Source organism: Lactuca serriola, chromosome 5, assembly GCF_051521515.1.
Source record: "Lactuca serriola cultivar US96UC23 chromosome 5, Lser_US96UC23_V15, whole genome shotgun sequence".
In the NCBI taxonomy this organism is placed as follows: Eukaryota; Viridiplantae; Streptophyta; class Magnoliopsida; order Asterales; family Asteraceae; genus Lactuca; species Lactuca serriola.
The window spans coordinates 293,268,657-293,284,436 of NC_136412.1; the positions used below are offsets into that span (position 1 = coordinate 293,268,657).

Here is a 15,780-nt window from a genome sequence, read left to right on the forward strand (position 1 = left end):
CAGATGATATATTCATGGATTATTGGTGAGTAGAATAATAGATGTTTGTAAGGCTTGTATTATTTCAGTTTATGCTTGTGTACTATAGTAATGATGACATCCGAAAGTTTTTAATATAAATAAAATACATTTATTTGGAAATGCATTAATAATATCATTATCATGTTTTTGGGAACAATTCCGCAATATTATTTTTCAAAAAGGACAATCTGATTTTAAATAAGCATAAATAAATCGGTCTTTTTTGGCAGTAAAATTGGGGATTTCGCACCATCTTCACAAGTATGAATCCCACATCCATGACTTTGACCTTTTGACCATTCATCGGAATAAGCATATCCGGTGTAGAATCGATACACACCAAATCCATGTCTCAATCCTTTCTTGTATTAAGCTTTATACTGGCTTCCCCTGACATGTTTGTGAGGTGTTGATCTAGGAGTTGGGATGGCAACTAAATCGTAATCAAAATCACCGCCATCGATCATATTTGATGCTCATAATTAGGGTTGGTTGAAATCGAAAAATGGAGAACAGAGTGAAGAGCTGTCATCGATCAAAATTTGATGTTCATGATCAGGCGACTCTTTTGATAACAAAGAAGACGAAGAACAAAATGAAGAGCCAAAATAATGTTGATTGAAATCAGAAGAGACACCGATAATTTCTTTTCTGATTTGAACCTCCGATTTCTTATGATGCAGTTCATACGTGATTAGTGATTTTTTTTTTCTAAAACGAGAAGCATACAAAGTCTTTGTTGAGTTCATGGCCTTGGCTATTGAATTTAGAGTTATTGACGCCCAATTATTGTATGTGGCAATTGAGTGGGAGTTTAATAGTTGGTTTGACATACTAAACATGCTGAATAGGAAGGGTTAACCGGGTGACCCCCTTCATTTTTTCCAAAAGGACTTTTAACAAACTTTTTGCCAAAATAGGACATACGAAAAACTAAGGGTATCAAACTAGAATACTAGAAGGTTTGTGGTAGTTTTTGTAACTATTCCATCAAAAGGGGTGACATGCAAACAAATCTGACCCATCGAGGGAAAACCCAAAACCCTAATTTTACTTTTTCGTCCAGACAGAACGGGCAGAAATGGTGGTGAGGCTGAGATTGGCGAGGTTGGGATGCCGGAACAGGCCATTTTACAGAGTAATGGCTGCCGATAGCAGATCTCCGAGGGACGGAAAGCATATAGAGGTCTTGGGTTACTTTAATCCTTTGCCAGGTTCTTCGTTCTTTCTTGATTTCTTATATTTTCTGATAATATCGACTAATTCTAATGTGTAACCATCCTGGGATTTGATCAGAACCTATTAATATCTGATTTTCAACATGAAATTCTCGAATCTCAAGGGCAAGATTAAAACTGAATGTTTGTATATGTCAATTGCGAAACAGTCTAAAGATTATAGATGACAAACTTTCAAGATTTGGACCAAATTTGGGTTCTTTCGGTTGGGATTATTTTCAGTTAATGGTATTTGGAGTTGCGATTGATTGAAACAGGACTCTTCCGTGAAATGATTTCTTCTATAATCATATGGTGTTTGAATTTGCATTTTTGAAGCAATTGTTATGTCGTTAATTGTTGGTTAATTCCCTTGTTAATGCAGGCCAAGATGGTGGCAAACGAATGGGGCTTAATTTTGAGCGAGTGAAGTAAGTTACTTGATACACCATTTTCTTATTAATTTTTCTTAATATTGATAAAATTTCTTGATTTATATATGAAACAAAATAATTTGGTTTTTGTGGTTGACCAATTTGCGATGATCTTTTGATGAAAAAGAAGAAATACAGTTATTGCCCCTAATAAAGATAATGATCCATATAAGAGTTTATTATAGCATCCAATTTTCATTTCTTTTTCCTATTACAACATTGTATTATCAATTTTTATTCATAGTAACACATTGTACTTTGAATGTTTTTCTCATCTATAGCATTGTACTTAATGAAAGTAGGTTGCTATAAATCTATAATAAAACAAATATATGAAAGTAGGTTGCTATATTTTGCATCTAACCATTTTATGTGCTACAGATACTGGCTATCGGTTGGTGCACAACCCTCGGACCCGGTCCAACGTTTGCTATTTAGGGCGGGGATACTGCCGCCACCACCCATGGTGGCAATGGGGCGGAAAGGTGGGCCCCGTGACACACGTCCGGTGGACCCGCTGAGTGGACGTGTCATGATGCCTGACCTACCAACCAAACCTAGTATTGAATCTGGTGATCAAGAAAATAAATCTTAAACTTCGCGAAGAGAAGATATGGTGGTAGTTTTAGGTTGTTGGGTTGGTGATTCTGGTTATCAACATTTTGTAGTGATATGAAAAGCATACGAGGGATAAATTGAATCTTTGGTTTTTAAAGATTGTGTAGCAAAGAACTATTATGTTGATTTGAATTACTATGTTAAGGTGGCATTCTTGTTACAAGGAGTGTGCGTATTTATATGATAAACTTGATGTTTCTGATGATATTTGGGTGATATTAAATATTAATTAATAGAGCATAAACTAAATAAATTTGAGTATTGAAACTTGTTTTGTTCTTTCTCATTGTTGGTAGGTAACTGGTTCATTGTTTCGATAAACGTGAATTTTCACTGATGATATTTGACTGGTTCATTGTTGGCATGCCCAAACATGGTCTCAACCAAGACTCACAACGCAAGAAACAAGCAAAAAAAAAAAAAAAAACCCGTTGGATATTTAAAAGAAATTATTTTATATTTTCCTTATAAATATTAACCAATTAACAGCAATACTTCCATACTACGGTTTTTCATTCTATACTCTCTAAACTTTATATTTTCTCGTCTACTTTTTTACTCAAACAATGAAGCAAAACCCAAACACACCACCTAACCCAAACCCAACACCACATACCAAGACAAGAGAGTCAACTCACACTAAATAAAAGACCTAGTTGAATCCCATGTTTCGATTCATCGAGTGGTAGCTTCATGAATATGCTACAAGGTTCACCAATTCAACATCAAAACTTTTTTCAGCAACCATTTCAAAAACACTTTTTCCAGTAACGCTATCTACCTAATCCTTAGAAACAACCAATCTAATTCCCACAACAACTCCCATTCCAACTAAACACCGTCTAACAACAATAATTTCTAGACCCCAACCTTCTCAACAACAAGAGCATGAATCGATATTAGATTCGGTACCCAAAACGTAATCAGAGGAACAACCCAAAGCTTCAAAAATAAGAGGCAAAAAAAAAAAAACAACAACAACGATGACACAAAAAGGTACTAGGACTTGGTCCAAAGCCAAGGAAGTTGCATTAGTATGTGTGTGATATTCGTCTCCTAAGATAACTTTATCATGAAGACAGACAAGAACCACAAAAATTCGCCAAGAGTTTTGACAAAGAATTTTAGATCATTTCCACACAGAAATGAAAAAGGGAGTACATCAAAATAACAACTCTTTTTCCCAAATGACACTACTTGAGAGCTAGTTGCAACAAATTCAATTGTTTTTTCAACATTCTTAGCAATATGTATAAAAGTGGAAGAAATGATTTTGACATCTTAACTAACACTGTCCGACAATATCATAACGATAACGATGGTAAAACATTTACCCATCACAATCCATGAGAAGTTCTAAAAATGGATCCAAAATGAGCACTTTAGGCGGATATACTTACACAATCAACCAGATCCAACAAACAATCCAAAGCGTCCGAATCAAACGAGTACACACAAACTGTGGATGCATGTACATAAATCGACCTCAACAATGATGTTGAAGAGATTTTACCTGAAGAACCCATCCAACGGCCTATTAGAAGAGATAAAGAAAAACGAAAGCAAAAGCAACCAAATAACTTAAACTTTTTTAAGTAAAAGTTTGAAGAACATCTTCGATCGCAAAATCAAAACATAGAGCTTTAAAAGGAAAGCAAGATGTAAACAAGAACTCCTACGTGATATATAAGTGTTAATACGTCAATTAGTGATGTTGTGTCGCCGTGGACCTCGAAACAATGTTAGCGGTGATGTGGAATGGTGAATAATTTTATTTGACTTTAATGCAATTTTCATTTATGTAATTCATATTTAAATAATGACAAAATTGCAAAAATGGTCCCTATGGTATGTATTTTTTTGGGGTTTTAGTCCAAACCACGACTTTTTTAGCTTCGTGGTCTTTTTGGACTAGTTTGTATGTGAAAATAGTCCATCCGAAAATTGAAATGACTATAATACACTTGGGGTATTTAATTTTCATTTTTCTTTCATTTTTTTTAAAAAATTAATATTTATTTATTTTAACAATTAAAAATAATAGAGGACCTCTCTCTCTCTCTATCTCTCTCAATTTTTAATCTTCCTAACTATGGATTTGGCATCAAGATCCCGTTCACACAACCCTGGAGAACCTCCAGGTCAATCGCTGCCTAGAGTTGAGCTACCCAAACCACCGTCGTTTTGTGCTTGTTCACTGAAACAACCTTGGGGAAACATACAAAGAGAACGGTGGCTCTGTATCAAATGAAATCGCAAACAAAACATCAACGTCCTTTTGCCCTTTTGCTTCTAAATATACTCAGACCCGGTGCAAGTGCACACCTCTGTTTTTCTTCTCAAATCACCTGCCAGAGTAGTCACAGAAACACCTTAAAATTCTCCATCGTTGCACTAATGGAGTTCATATCAGGATTCAATACGCAACTGAAGCAAAATCAAGTCCAAGCCAATCTTCAATGGCGATGTGATAAGAACATGGCTTCAATTAAACGACGTGTTCACGCCCAGATTATGGATTCCACTCTAAAACTTGCAACTACTTCTAATGAGTTTTTTGCTCTTTCTTTGAAGATCTTTTCTCTGGAGCAAAATTGAATCTCATGAACTCCCCCCTCCCCCTTGAAGATTGTTGCGATCGTTGCTGCCTTTCCCCCTTTCATCCTCCATTTTTTCTTCATTCCCTGTCCTGAACCCACCACCGAAGTGGGTGTTTCCCTAGAGCAAACATCGGAGCTGGAAACCCCCTTTTAATTCCCCACCTTCGCACCTTCCTTCCGAGACAGAAGAAGCGCAGGAGTTGCTTAAGCAGCAAGGTGCTTTCCTTACTCCCCAGCTACAAACCAATAAGGCACCGGAGGTGCTCTTCTTCTCAAAGGGTCTTTCATCACCGAGTCACTGCCTCATTCGTGATTATCCTTCTCGATCAGACGAAAACCAAAGACCGGAGGTCCTTTTTCCCATCGTCGGTAGCTTAAGCTTCCCCCGTTCTCCTATTTCCTTTCTCAACAGATGAATCATTGGAGGCGATTGATTAAAATAAATTGCTTTAGGGTTTCTGATTCGGACTGAAAAAACAAATTAAAAGGGAGAGAGAGAGAGAGAGATTTATTTTTTAATTAGTTAAATAAATAAATAAGTGTTTAGATTTTAAAAAAATGAAAGAAATGAAAAATAAATAACTCAAGGGTATTATAGTCATTTCACTATTCAGAGGGACCAAAAAAGCAATGAAACTAACTCAAAAGGACCACGAAGCCAAAAAAGTTGAGGTTTGAACTAAAACCCCAAAAAAATGCATACCACAGGGACCATTTTTGCAATTTTGTCTTAAATAATTAAAAAGTTAAAAGTAATCGTATGTGAGGTGAAAGTCATACGTATTTCGTAGATAAATAGTGGAAAAATAATAAAAAGAGAAGGGGATATGAAAACTTTTGTTGTGTTTGGAAAGTTGACAGCTGTCTAAAGTCCAAACTCCAAACTATTGAAAGAAAACCGATTTTTCAAAGACTCCAAAGTCTAAAATAAAAATTCGAACCAAATAAACTCCTTGGTCCTTTCTCTCAAAGTCTCAACATCCTTTCAGCCATTATTGGTTAAAGCCCAAAAGAATGGGAACTTTGATCCATAATTACCGTTTAAGCCCCTCCAACTTTGTCACTCCAACGATAAATTGCTACCCATCAGATTTTTGTCTTAAGCAGGCTCTACTTGTCCAACAAGTAAGCTATTGGAATCGTTGCAAAAGCAGAGAAGCGAAGATGTCCGCGGCCGTCGCTGCTACCGGCGACGCCAATTCCACCCATACTGAGCAAAACCCAGGTGAGTTTCCGGTGACCAGTAACCGATTAGTTTAATTGATCAAAAGTGAAACGACCCGCCAACCCAGATAGAATAATGCGAATTTGATTATAAGATTTTGGGGTTTTACGTTTTTTCTTTCAGGAATCCGTCAGGAGAAAATAGTTTTACGAAACAACCATGGGGAGAAACTAGTGGGTATATTGCATGAAACTGGATCCAGGGAGATTGTGATATTGTGCCATGGATTTCAATCAACAAAGGTTTGCTACACCCGGGACACTTTTACTCATCATCTTCCAGTTATTTTTCTTAGGGTTACTTGACCCTATAGCAACTAATTAAACCAGTAAACTAACATGTTTATGTCAAATATGTGACTATAGTATTGATTACTGGTGGCTATAAATGAAATCAAATCTAATTTTCCATTGATCAATCTCACATGCTTAGATGAATCCTTTAGGGGGAAATCTATTCTTATCGAAATTGATCTATAATCCTTTAATAATCTCAAGTGTTGTTAGTTTCATCGCGACAATCATGGACTTGTCATTGATCGTTTGTTTACTCAAGATCCAATTAGGACCATGAGAAATTGTTGTTGCCTTGTGATTTAAGATCAGTGGAGTGAATTGTTGTGGCAATTTCATAATTCGTTATTGATTCTTGATTTTGTAGGAAACCAATACCATGATGAACCTTGCTTCTGCCCTGGAGAAAGAAGGGATCACTGCATTTCGTTTTGATTTTGCTGGAAACGGGTAAGTTTCAGCATTAAACAGACATCTGCAATTCATTTGAAACAACTGTAAAATCACCTATACACCCCTAACTTTAACCAACTGATTATCTGATTTTAATCCTTGTATTTACATTAATCCTATAGCTATGAGATAGATGGAGTTGGAATTTGATAACATTTTTTGTCATCTGGCATGTTAAATAGCATATATTTTGTTTCAGGGAAAGTGAAGGAACATTTCAATATGGCAACTATTGTAGAGAGGCTGATGACTTACATTCAGTAATCCAACACTTTTCTGAAGCTAATCGTGTCACAAATGCAATCATTGGACACAGTAAAGGTAAGCCACACATTACACATGGAAAAAGACGTAAACGCCCTTCTCATCCTCATCACATCTTATTACTTGTAGGTGGGAATGTGGTGCTCTTATATGCTGCCAAGTATCATGACATACACTGTGTCATCAACGTATCTGGGCGTTACAAAACAGAAGGGGGTGTGGAAGAGCGATTGGGAAAAGGGTATTTGGAAAAAGTAAAAAAAGATGGTTTTATCGATGTTAAAGCCAAAACCGGTATATCTGAAACTTTCGTGCCAAATTTGCAATAACCATAATCTTGTGGACTTAAAACGTAAATACTATATATTGTTTTAATAATAATATTGGTGTGTAGGGGAGGTCTTGTATCGTGTGACTGAAGAAAGTTTGATGGATCGTTTGAATACAAATATGCATGAAGCATGTTTGCAGATTGATAAAGATTGCAGGTAACACATAAAAAGTAAAAACTACTTAATTAACTTAAAATCAAATTCTTTAAGTGAAATAATTTTTTGAAAATAATTTGACCAAGTGTCTTGTTTGATTTGTGGGATGTTTTTGTAGGGTGTTGACAATTCATGGATCCAATGATTCAATTGTGAGAGTTGAAGAGGCATTAGAGTTTGCAAAGATTATACCAAATCACAAGTTGCATATCATTAAAGGAGCCAATCATGGATTCTCAAAGCATCAAAATGAATTAGTTTCAGTTGTTTTGTCTTTCATAAGAGAATGTTCGAGATAATGCAAAGTAAAGGTAGGTAGGTGAATTAGGCTCCATTTTTGGGATTTCACATTGTTTTTTAAATGCTATGTTTTGTTTGTTAGACTCGACAAAGATTGGGCATACAATGTTCTTTTGGTTATTTTGAGGATGAGGATGAGAAGGATACTCATGTCTTTTGCATGTATGAAAACCGAGAACAAATTATATTGATGATGAGGTGTTTGAATATGTGTCTAAAGTGTTTGTTAGATTTGAAGTTGTGATAACTAAGCGTGAGTTCTGTGGAAAATGGTTCTAGTTTTATCAGATTTGGAAAATAAGATGCAAAGATAAGCTGATTTATTAAGATAATCAAAGATTATTTTTAACCTCAACCAACAAGATTATTTAATTAGATAATTTGAATTCTTTAAATCATAATAATTATTTTGTAAACATACATCCAAACAATACACGTAATTACTATAATAAAAAGATGCAATTTACAAATTTGGACAAATGTGGCTAATTGTTTAATAGTTGCTTATTGAGCCTGACATTTATGTCTGTTGTTGACTTAACCCTAAATATAACCTAACCCTAAATCTAACCGAGTAAGAGACATTTTAGAAGAGTCAACAATAAAATAGAGACTTATAAATATGATATCAAATATATAACAGAGTAAGAGACATGTTAGAAGTGGCAACATTAAAATAGCGACTTTTAAATATGATATCAAATAGATTAAATATGATTGAATCATACCCAAGTTCTTAAAAGGCCTAATAAAAAACATATCAAATGACCAAATAAAATGTGTTTGCTCTTTGTCAATTTGCACTCGCTAAGTTGGTTATGATGTATAATACTATCCTCCTTAATAAATCAAGGTTTTTTTTTTTTTTTTTTTTTTTTTTTTTTTTTTTTCACATATCAATCTCTCATGAGTTTTGACACTTGTCATTTTATGGTATTTTTGAAATAAATATTAACCACTTGTCAATTTTTGGTTTGTTTCAATTTTTAAAATTAAAGTCATATACTTATATATGTAAAGTATTAAATATTCTATATATGATATTAAATTACAATAAATACGTTTTTTCCTTTTTTATTTTAAAGTCGTACATTAAAAAATATATTTTTTTTTACATTTTAATGTTTAATTTTTTTTTTTTTTTAAATCAACCCGTGTTGCATGGGTCTCACACCTAGTTATATAAACAATTAAAAGATATATTGAGATTAAAATATGCATCACAAAATAAAAATAAAAAAAAAATTCGTTCGGAGAAGTCCAAACGTTTAGGAGCATAAAAATTCAACATGTGCCTGCAGGACTTTATAGTTTATAGTTTATGCGGGATAATATTTGGAAAGAGTGAATGGGGAGCTTGATCCAAAAGGTTTATTTTATACACTCAAATTTGATAAATACTTCCAAAACTTCCTGTTTATCAGATTCTCCCTTCAAACAATCGATACGCATCAATCACCACTCACACACTCTCAACAGTAGAACAAACAGAATCAGCCTGCAGATGGCCGCCGGCGACTCCACCACCACCACCACCTCCTCCGTAAACGTCGAGCAAAACCCAGGTCAGTTTTCGATGCACCCATTTCAAATTTACTTCAAATTCACTTGCTCTTAGGGTTAAATTCCGATTTGATGATTAGCACATCACCAGATTTCATCCTATGGACTCATTTGCTTCATATATTACTAAATTAAGCCTTGTCCCCATTAAGTTCACACCAATTTCCTCATTTCAACCGCTAATTGAGTAGTAACCTTGCCATATTCATCTGGGCTCTATATATTTGGGGCATTAGATGGATCTTGTTTACGCATTCTCTATTTTTACATTAATAATATATATGAGAATTGGCATTTAAAGATAATTGCAATCCTCTCGCATTGTTTTAGGGATTGAACTGCAAAGAATCATCATACAAAACAAACACGGAGAAAAACTTGTGGGTTTGTTACACGAAACAGGGTCTAAAGAGATTGTAATCATATGCCATGGCTTCCAATGCACAAAGGTATGATATGAACTTCTTTTTTGCCACTTTTCATGTTCAACTTTTTAAATATTTAGGTAAATAATAAGAATACCATAACAATTAACAAAGTAAAACCATATAGCTTATAAAATAGCAAAGCTTTAGCTCCACATGGCTATAAAAAACAAGAATATTGCATCAAAAAAAATCATCTTTTAGCTGCTGCAGCAACAAAAAGACAACAATTCATTGCCTTATATTGAATTTGGTACTCTGGATTCAGTGGGATTTGGCTGGAATTGGAATTCGATTCCATTCCAATACCATGTTTGGTTGCAAATGAATGTGGATCTGAATTCCGTTGGAACTCATGAAATCCTTTGATCGATGTATTCCAACTTTCCATCCTAAAACCCATGGAATAATTCAGTTCACAACATTTACTTGTTGTTCAAAAATACTTAAATATCTTTTTAACCCTACAATTTCATGAGTATTATTGATTTTATGGATGATTCATTGTGAGTGTGTTCTTGTTTCTAGGAGTATAGTATGATGGTGGATCTTGCACTTGCATTGGAAAAACAAGGAATTACTGTATTTCGCTTTGATTTTTCAGGAAATGGGTGAGTCCATCATTTTACACAATACATTTAATTTAATATTTTTTTTTTGATTCTATTTCCCTTGGTTTGAAAGCGGACAATGATACATTTTGACTTATTATCAACTTCAAAGCGGGAATGAATCATCTTAGTTTCACGAAATTGTTTAATTACACTAAAGTTGATTAAAAAAGATACAATTAGAAACACTTTGTTATAGAATTTGATGCTAAATTGCAACATAAATTTCATTTACTTGTTGTGTATTACAGCATCCAGCTTTTGTTTCTTTCTATTCCAGCATCATACTTTCCGATTTACATTTTTCTTAAGGCATTGTACTTTGAAAAATCTACCAAATTATCACATTTTACTTTCAAGATTTTTATTTTTATTTTTTATTACGAAATTGTACTTCAAAAATTCTATCCAAACATAACAATGCAAAAATTCTAATAGTAATAATTTGTTGTATTCCAGTGAAAGTGAAGGCTCATTTGAATTTGGAAACTATAGTAAGGAGGTCGATGACTTAAAAGCAGTAATCCAACACTTCACTGCAGCAAATCGTGTTGTAACTTCAGTCATTGGACACAGTAAAGGTAAAAAATAAATCTTGTAAAGTGTCATCCAGATAAATAATGTTTAAAAACAATTTGATAACTTGACTTCACACTTGAGCATAATGGAAGTAAAAAATAGACGAATACAAACAGTTTAAGACTTAATGGAGAAAGCCTCCTTTTCTTTGACTTTTTCTATCAAGTCGTTCTATCTGTATTAAGTTAAAAAGAAACACTTTTTACAGGTGGGAATGTGGTGGTCTTATATGCATCTTTACATCACGATATCAAGACAGTTGTCAACGTGTCTGGTCGCTATAAGATGGATAGGGGCATCGAGGAGAGATTAGGAAAAGATTATTTAGAAAGAGCAAAAAAAGACGGATTTATTGACATTAAATCCAAAACAGGTTATAACCATTTGCAATTATGATAAAAGTTAAAAACACAGGAGACCCTTATGCAGATTTACAGTTATGTTTAATAAAATGTAGGAGAAGTTTCGTTTCGTGTGACTGAAGAAAGTCTGATGGAACGTCTGAATACAAACATGCATGAAGCAGGACTTAAAATTGATAAAGATTGCAGGGTGTTGACTGTTCATGGATCAGTTGATGAGGTCATCCCAGTTGAAGATGCCATGGAGTTTGCCAAGATTATACCAAACCATGAGTTAAAAATCATTGAAGGGGCTAACCATGGTTACAACAAACACAGGGACGAATTATGTTCGGTTGTTGTGGCTTTCATAAAGGACTAGTTGTCCTAACAGAAGGAGGTGAGAATCCATAAGTAAAATCGCTGGCTAAACTATAAAAGAGTTCATTTTGTGGTGTTTTGAGACTTAAAGCAATTCCTGTTGTTTTTTGTATAGTTTGTTTGGAAACAATGATGAATCATGTATTTGAGCAAAGATTGTACTTGACTTTAGTGAATGTCATGTATTTGGGATGTTGAAGGTATTTAGTTATATAGCTATTCTCCTATCCCCTTCTTGAACGTAGGAACAACCATCCACAATTCCACAAAATAGGCTTGAAATTTATGGAGTTTTGGAAGGAAAAATCCCTATCAAGAGTTGTTCCTTATATTGAAATGAAAAACTGTTAGGAAGCCAGATGACACTTATCAAGAATCAGTACAAATCTTATGTCGTTTGTCAAGATTTGATGACCTTTGTTAGGAAGTAATGCGGATAACACACAAAACAAAAAGCACACAAAGACATAATATTTACATGGTTTAGTCAATGTGATCTATGTCTACGGGTTGGAGGAGAATATTTTTTATTCACAAAGCTCTCAAACAGAGGTTACAAGTACAATTCAATAGAGATTCGTCCTACTCACTAAGGATACAATAGACACTTTTTTTTTTAAAGAGAGATACAATAGACACTTAACAAATGACTAGTAGACATCCCTATTTATAAACTAGGGATCGAACCTAGAGCCCTAATAGGCCAAGCCCATTAATCCATAGTCCCATGAAAGGTGTTAACCAATCACAAGCCGCCAGACAACTGCTTCTAGAACCTTCATCCTTGAGAGACATTGCATTGACACTATCAATACACCACTGGCACATCAGGTGTCATTGAGTGTCACCTCCTGTCAATTTGTGACACTTCTAGTGCATGACACGTCGTTGAGGTGCCATGACGGCACATCATGTGCCATGGAGTGACACCTCTTATGCATGTCCTTGAGCATCTTCAACTTTTGAGCATCCATGGACAATCTTGAGAATCATAGTGTACATTATAGTATAAGTGGCACATAAAGGGATGTCATGGCACATCAGGAACACATGTGGCACACTAGGAACATATGTGGCACATCAAGCCACCTAATGACACATCATGATGCCCTAGTGGTGCATCATGATCATTAGTGGCACATCCATGCTTCAACAACACGTCAACAGAACATTAATACTCCAGAGTACACCATGGCACACCAAAGTCACACACCTTGTTCTAGGATGACGCATCCACCTTCAATATGGCACATCCTCCTTTAAGATGGCACATCTTCCTTCAAGATGGTGCACCCTCCTCAATTGTGGCGCATGTTCCTCTATGTTGGTGCATCCCCCTTCAAGATGGCACAACCTCCTTCTTGATGACACATCTTGATTCCAAAGTGGCACACCTTGTCTATAGGTGGCACACCCTCTTCCTAAATGGCGCATCCAACATTCTAAGTGGTGCATCTTCATCATGGATGGCACATCCATGCTCCAAGATGCTCCATTCCTTTCCCAGGTGCTCCATGCCCCCTTTAAGATGACTTGTTCCTTTGTTACATGATCCGTCCTGTAACACATGTTTTATTGTGTAGGTCAGCCGAGAGCTTGAAAGAATCAAAGGAAGGATTCGTGAGAAAGACTGAGTGCCAGGGCGTGGAGTATAGACGGCCACAGTGTGGCATGAAAGTTTCATGCACGTATTTTTAGATGCCTTCCACGACGTGGCAATGTATAGCCACAACGTGGTAGCTGGTGCAGCCCCGACCCACAAAGTTTTAGGGTTTATGTCATATTGATTGTGTTTTATGTGCACTAGTTTTTTATTTATAAAATCCTATCTAATCTCAACTAGTCTTAAACACAAATAGGCAGTGTACCTAGTCGTGAAGTAATATAATTTAAGGTAAGAAAGGCTGTCGAACACAGAGAACGTGATGGTTTAGATCAAATGATTCACATGCTAATTAAATTAATAACTATGAAAAGTAAAGATGGGGTTTTTGTTCAAAACAACTAAACTTGATCTAACTAAAAACAAACGAAAGTAGAGAATCAATTAGAAACAACAGATAAGAAGTAATTCCACTAGAATTCGAATTCCCCAAGTTTTTATGTTAGATTTATTAGAAGTGCAATGGATTAACGAGTTGATTACCAAATTGTAATATTACTTGTTATCTTGATCGGATTTTCTAATACTAATAATTAATGAACAACTAACACAATGATCATGCAATTAGTGAAAACATTATTAATTAAATATATTCGAACTATGAACGATAAGATCTAGTGATTTCTCGTCAATGATCATGACAATCGATCTAAACATAGCATGGATATCTAATTCTATCTAACACAATCAAAGTCGCCGATTAATATTATCTAATCCTAGGCTTATGATCAAAGTCCCAGTCATACAAAACTAATGATCATAGATTCATATGATTCAATTACATCAAGATAGAATGATCATCTAATCCTAATAATACTCAGAAATAAACAATAAAAATCATAACTTTAACATGAAAGGTAAAACAATCAATTGAACACAAGTAAAAACCAAATTCAGTTAATCATACTAATGAAATCAAAGCATATAAACAAGGGTTCATCAATATCTAGTGAAAGTAAAGGCTTTTACACCATATTCAGTAAAATAAAGCAGAAAGCATTACCAAACGATTGCGAGACATGATCATCAAGCTAACCCGAAGTGAAATCTCGATACAATAGCGCTTGAATCTTCAAATCCTTGCTCTTATCGACTCTCTAGCTTCAAAATCAACCCCAAAGGGTTTTAGGACGTCAAAAACGAAGTAAAAATTGTAGCCCTAAGGCCTCTACCTTCTAGAATCGATCTAATGTCTAATATATATATATATATATATATATATATATATATATATATATATATAATTACCAAAATTTGGCCACCACATCGTGGTTGACCTCCACCGCGACATGGTACTAGAGTATATCCCGTATTCTCCAAGTTAGCGTAAAAAATCATGAAGATTCCATTCACCACGTCTTGGTGTGATCACCATGTAGTGGTTATCGAGAATCAACATTTTCTCAAAACATGAAAGTTGTCCGAAATTGTGTCTAGTTTTCAGCACATTTTCAATCTCATCAATTGGAGTTACGAGTCATGGGATATGGCCAAAATACTGACGAGGGGTCAAGCTTCTAGCAACATCCTTTTTGTGTCTTTTTCAGCTTCGTTCTCCTCCTTTTGCATCACAACTCCCATTTTAACTGTAATTGAACATTTTCAAGCATATTAATTGTCATATATCTAAAAATATAATATTTTAATCAAATATATTAAGATAATGGCCTAAAATTATAGTTAAATAAGACCATATCAAAATACCCCACACTTATCTTTTGCTTGCCCTCAAGAAAAACTGATTCTATTTTAGATTATTATTTCAAATCTTTCTAATAATTTTTTTTTAAAAATCCTAGTCATTTTTTTTCCAATTTTTATTAGTAAGCTTTCATTCCTATATTCGATCCCTACCCCACACTTCAATTATAGAATGCCCTCACTGTATAAAAACAATTAAAAACTTTGTTAGGGTCGAATATTATTGTGAGGTGTTGAAACTGTCTAAGTCATTCCGATTGTCGAATGTCAGTATGTTAGTTTATTGTAAGGGCATTTATGTTTCAAAATTGTAATGTCTAGTCCCTTATATTTATTGTATGCTTTCTTGATCCCTATAAATATAGGATGCGTACTAGAGTTAGATAGAGCTTTTGAAGAACAACTTGTATTCTCTATTTCCTCTACGTACTCCGTGAAAGCAATATATTGAGCCAACCAGATTATATTTAGATTGTGTTCTAAATCTTTTCTTTACTCTAATTTGTATTTCAAACTTGATTCAATCTACACTACATTTGATATCAGAGCAGGAATCATTATGCATTGATCTGATTTTCTCTAGTTTCAAAAGTATTTTAAGTC

At 34.6% G+C, this 15,780-nt stretch overlaps 3 protein-coding genes across 4 annotated transcripts; all 3 read left to right on the forward strand.

The window, feature by feature from the left end:
• The first annotated feature begins 1,028 nt into the window (after positions 1–1,028).
• On the forward strand, positions 1,029–2,495 carry LOC145054664 (Ribosomal protein S16 family protein). The gene is made up of 3 exons (XM_079002898.1): positions 1,029–1,235; positions 1,624–1,669; positions 2,054–2,495. Exons 1-3 carry the CDS (start codon positions 1,103–1,105, stop codon positions 2,265–2,267), a joined length of 393 nt encoding a protein of 130 aa, XP_078859024.1. The 5' UTR covers positions 1,029–1,102; the 3' UTR covers positions 2,268–2,495.
• A 3,317-nt stretch (positions 2,496–5,812) lies between these two features.
• LOC145054665 (uncharacterized) lies at positions 5,813–8,122 on the forward strand. 2 transcript variants are annotated; one of them, XR_013684877.1, is made up of 8 exons: positions 5,813–6,115; positions 6,239–6,357; positions 6,776–6,858; positions 7,061–7,182; positions 7,255–7,419; positions 7,520–7,627; positions 7,732–7,924; positions 7,996–8,122. XR_013684877.1 is itself a non-coding variant. In XM_079002899.1 (7 exons), the coding sequence occupies exons 1-7, from the start codon at positions 5,905–5,907 to the stop codon at positions 7,910–7,912; spliced, it is 975 nt and encodes a 324-aa protein (XP_078859025.1). In that variant the 5' UTR covers positions 5,814–5,904; the 3' UTR covers positions 7,913–8,122. The 2 variants fall into 2 exon arrangements, 1 of the variants encoding a protein (XP_078859025.1); XM_079002899.1 differs by having other exon boundaries at positions 5,814–6,115; positions 7,520–7,613; positions 7,732–8,122.
• Positions 8,123–9,226: 1,104 nt separating this feature from the next.
• LOC145054666 (uncharacterized) lies at positions 9,227–12,016 on the forward strand. Its single transcript, XM_079002900.1, has 6 exons — positions 9,227–9,478; positions 9,807–9,925; positions 10,430–10,512; positions 10,972–11,093; positions 11,300–11,464; positions 11,549–12,016. The coding sequence occupies exons 1-6, from the start codon at positions 9,262–9,264 to the stop codon at positions 11,812–11,814; spliced, it is 972 nt and encodes a 323-aa protein (XP_078859026.1). The 5' UTR covers positions 9,227–9,261; the 3' UTR covers positions 11,815–12,016.
• The last annotated feature ends 3,764 nt before the right edge of the window (positions 12,017–15,780 follow it).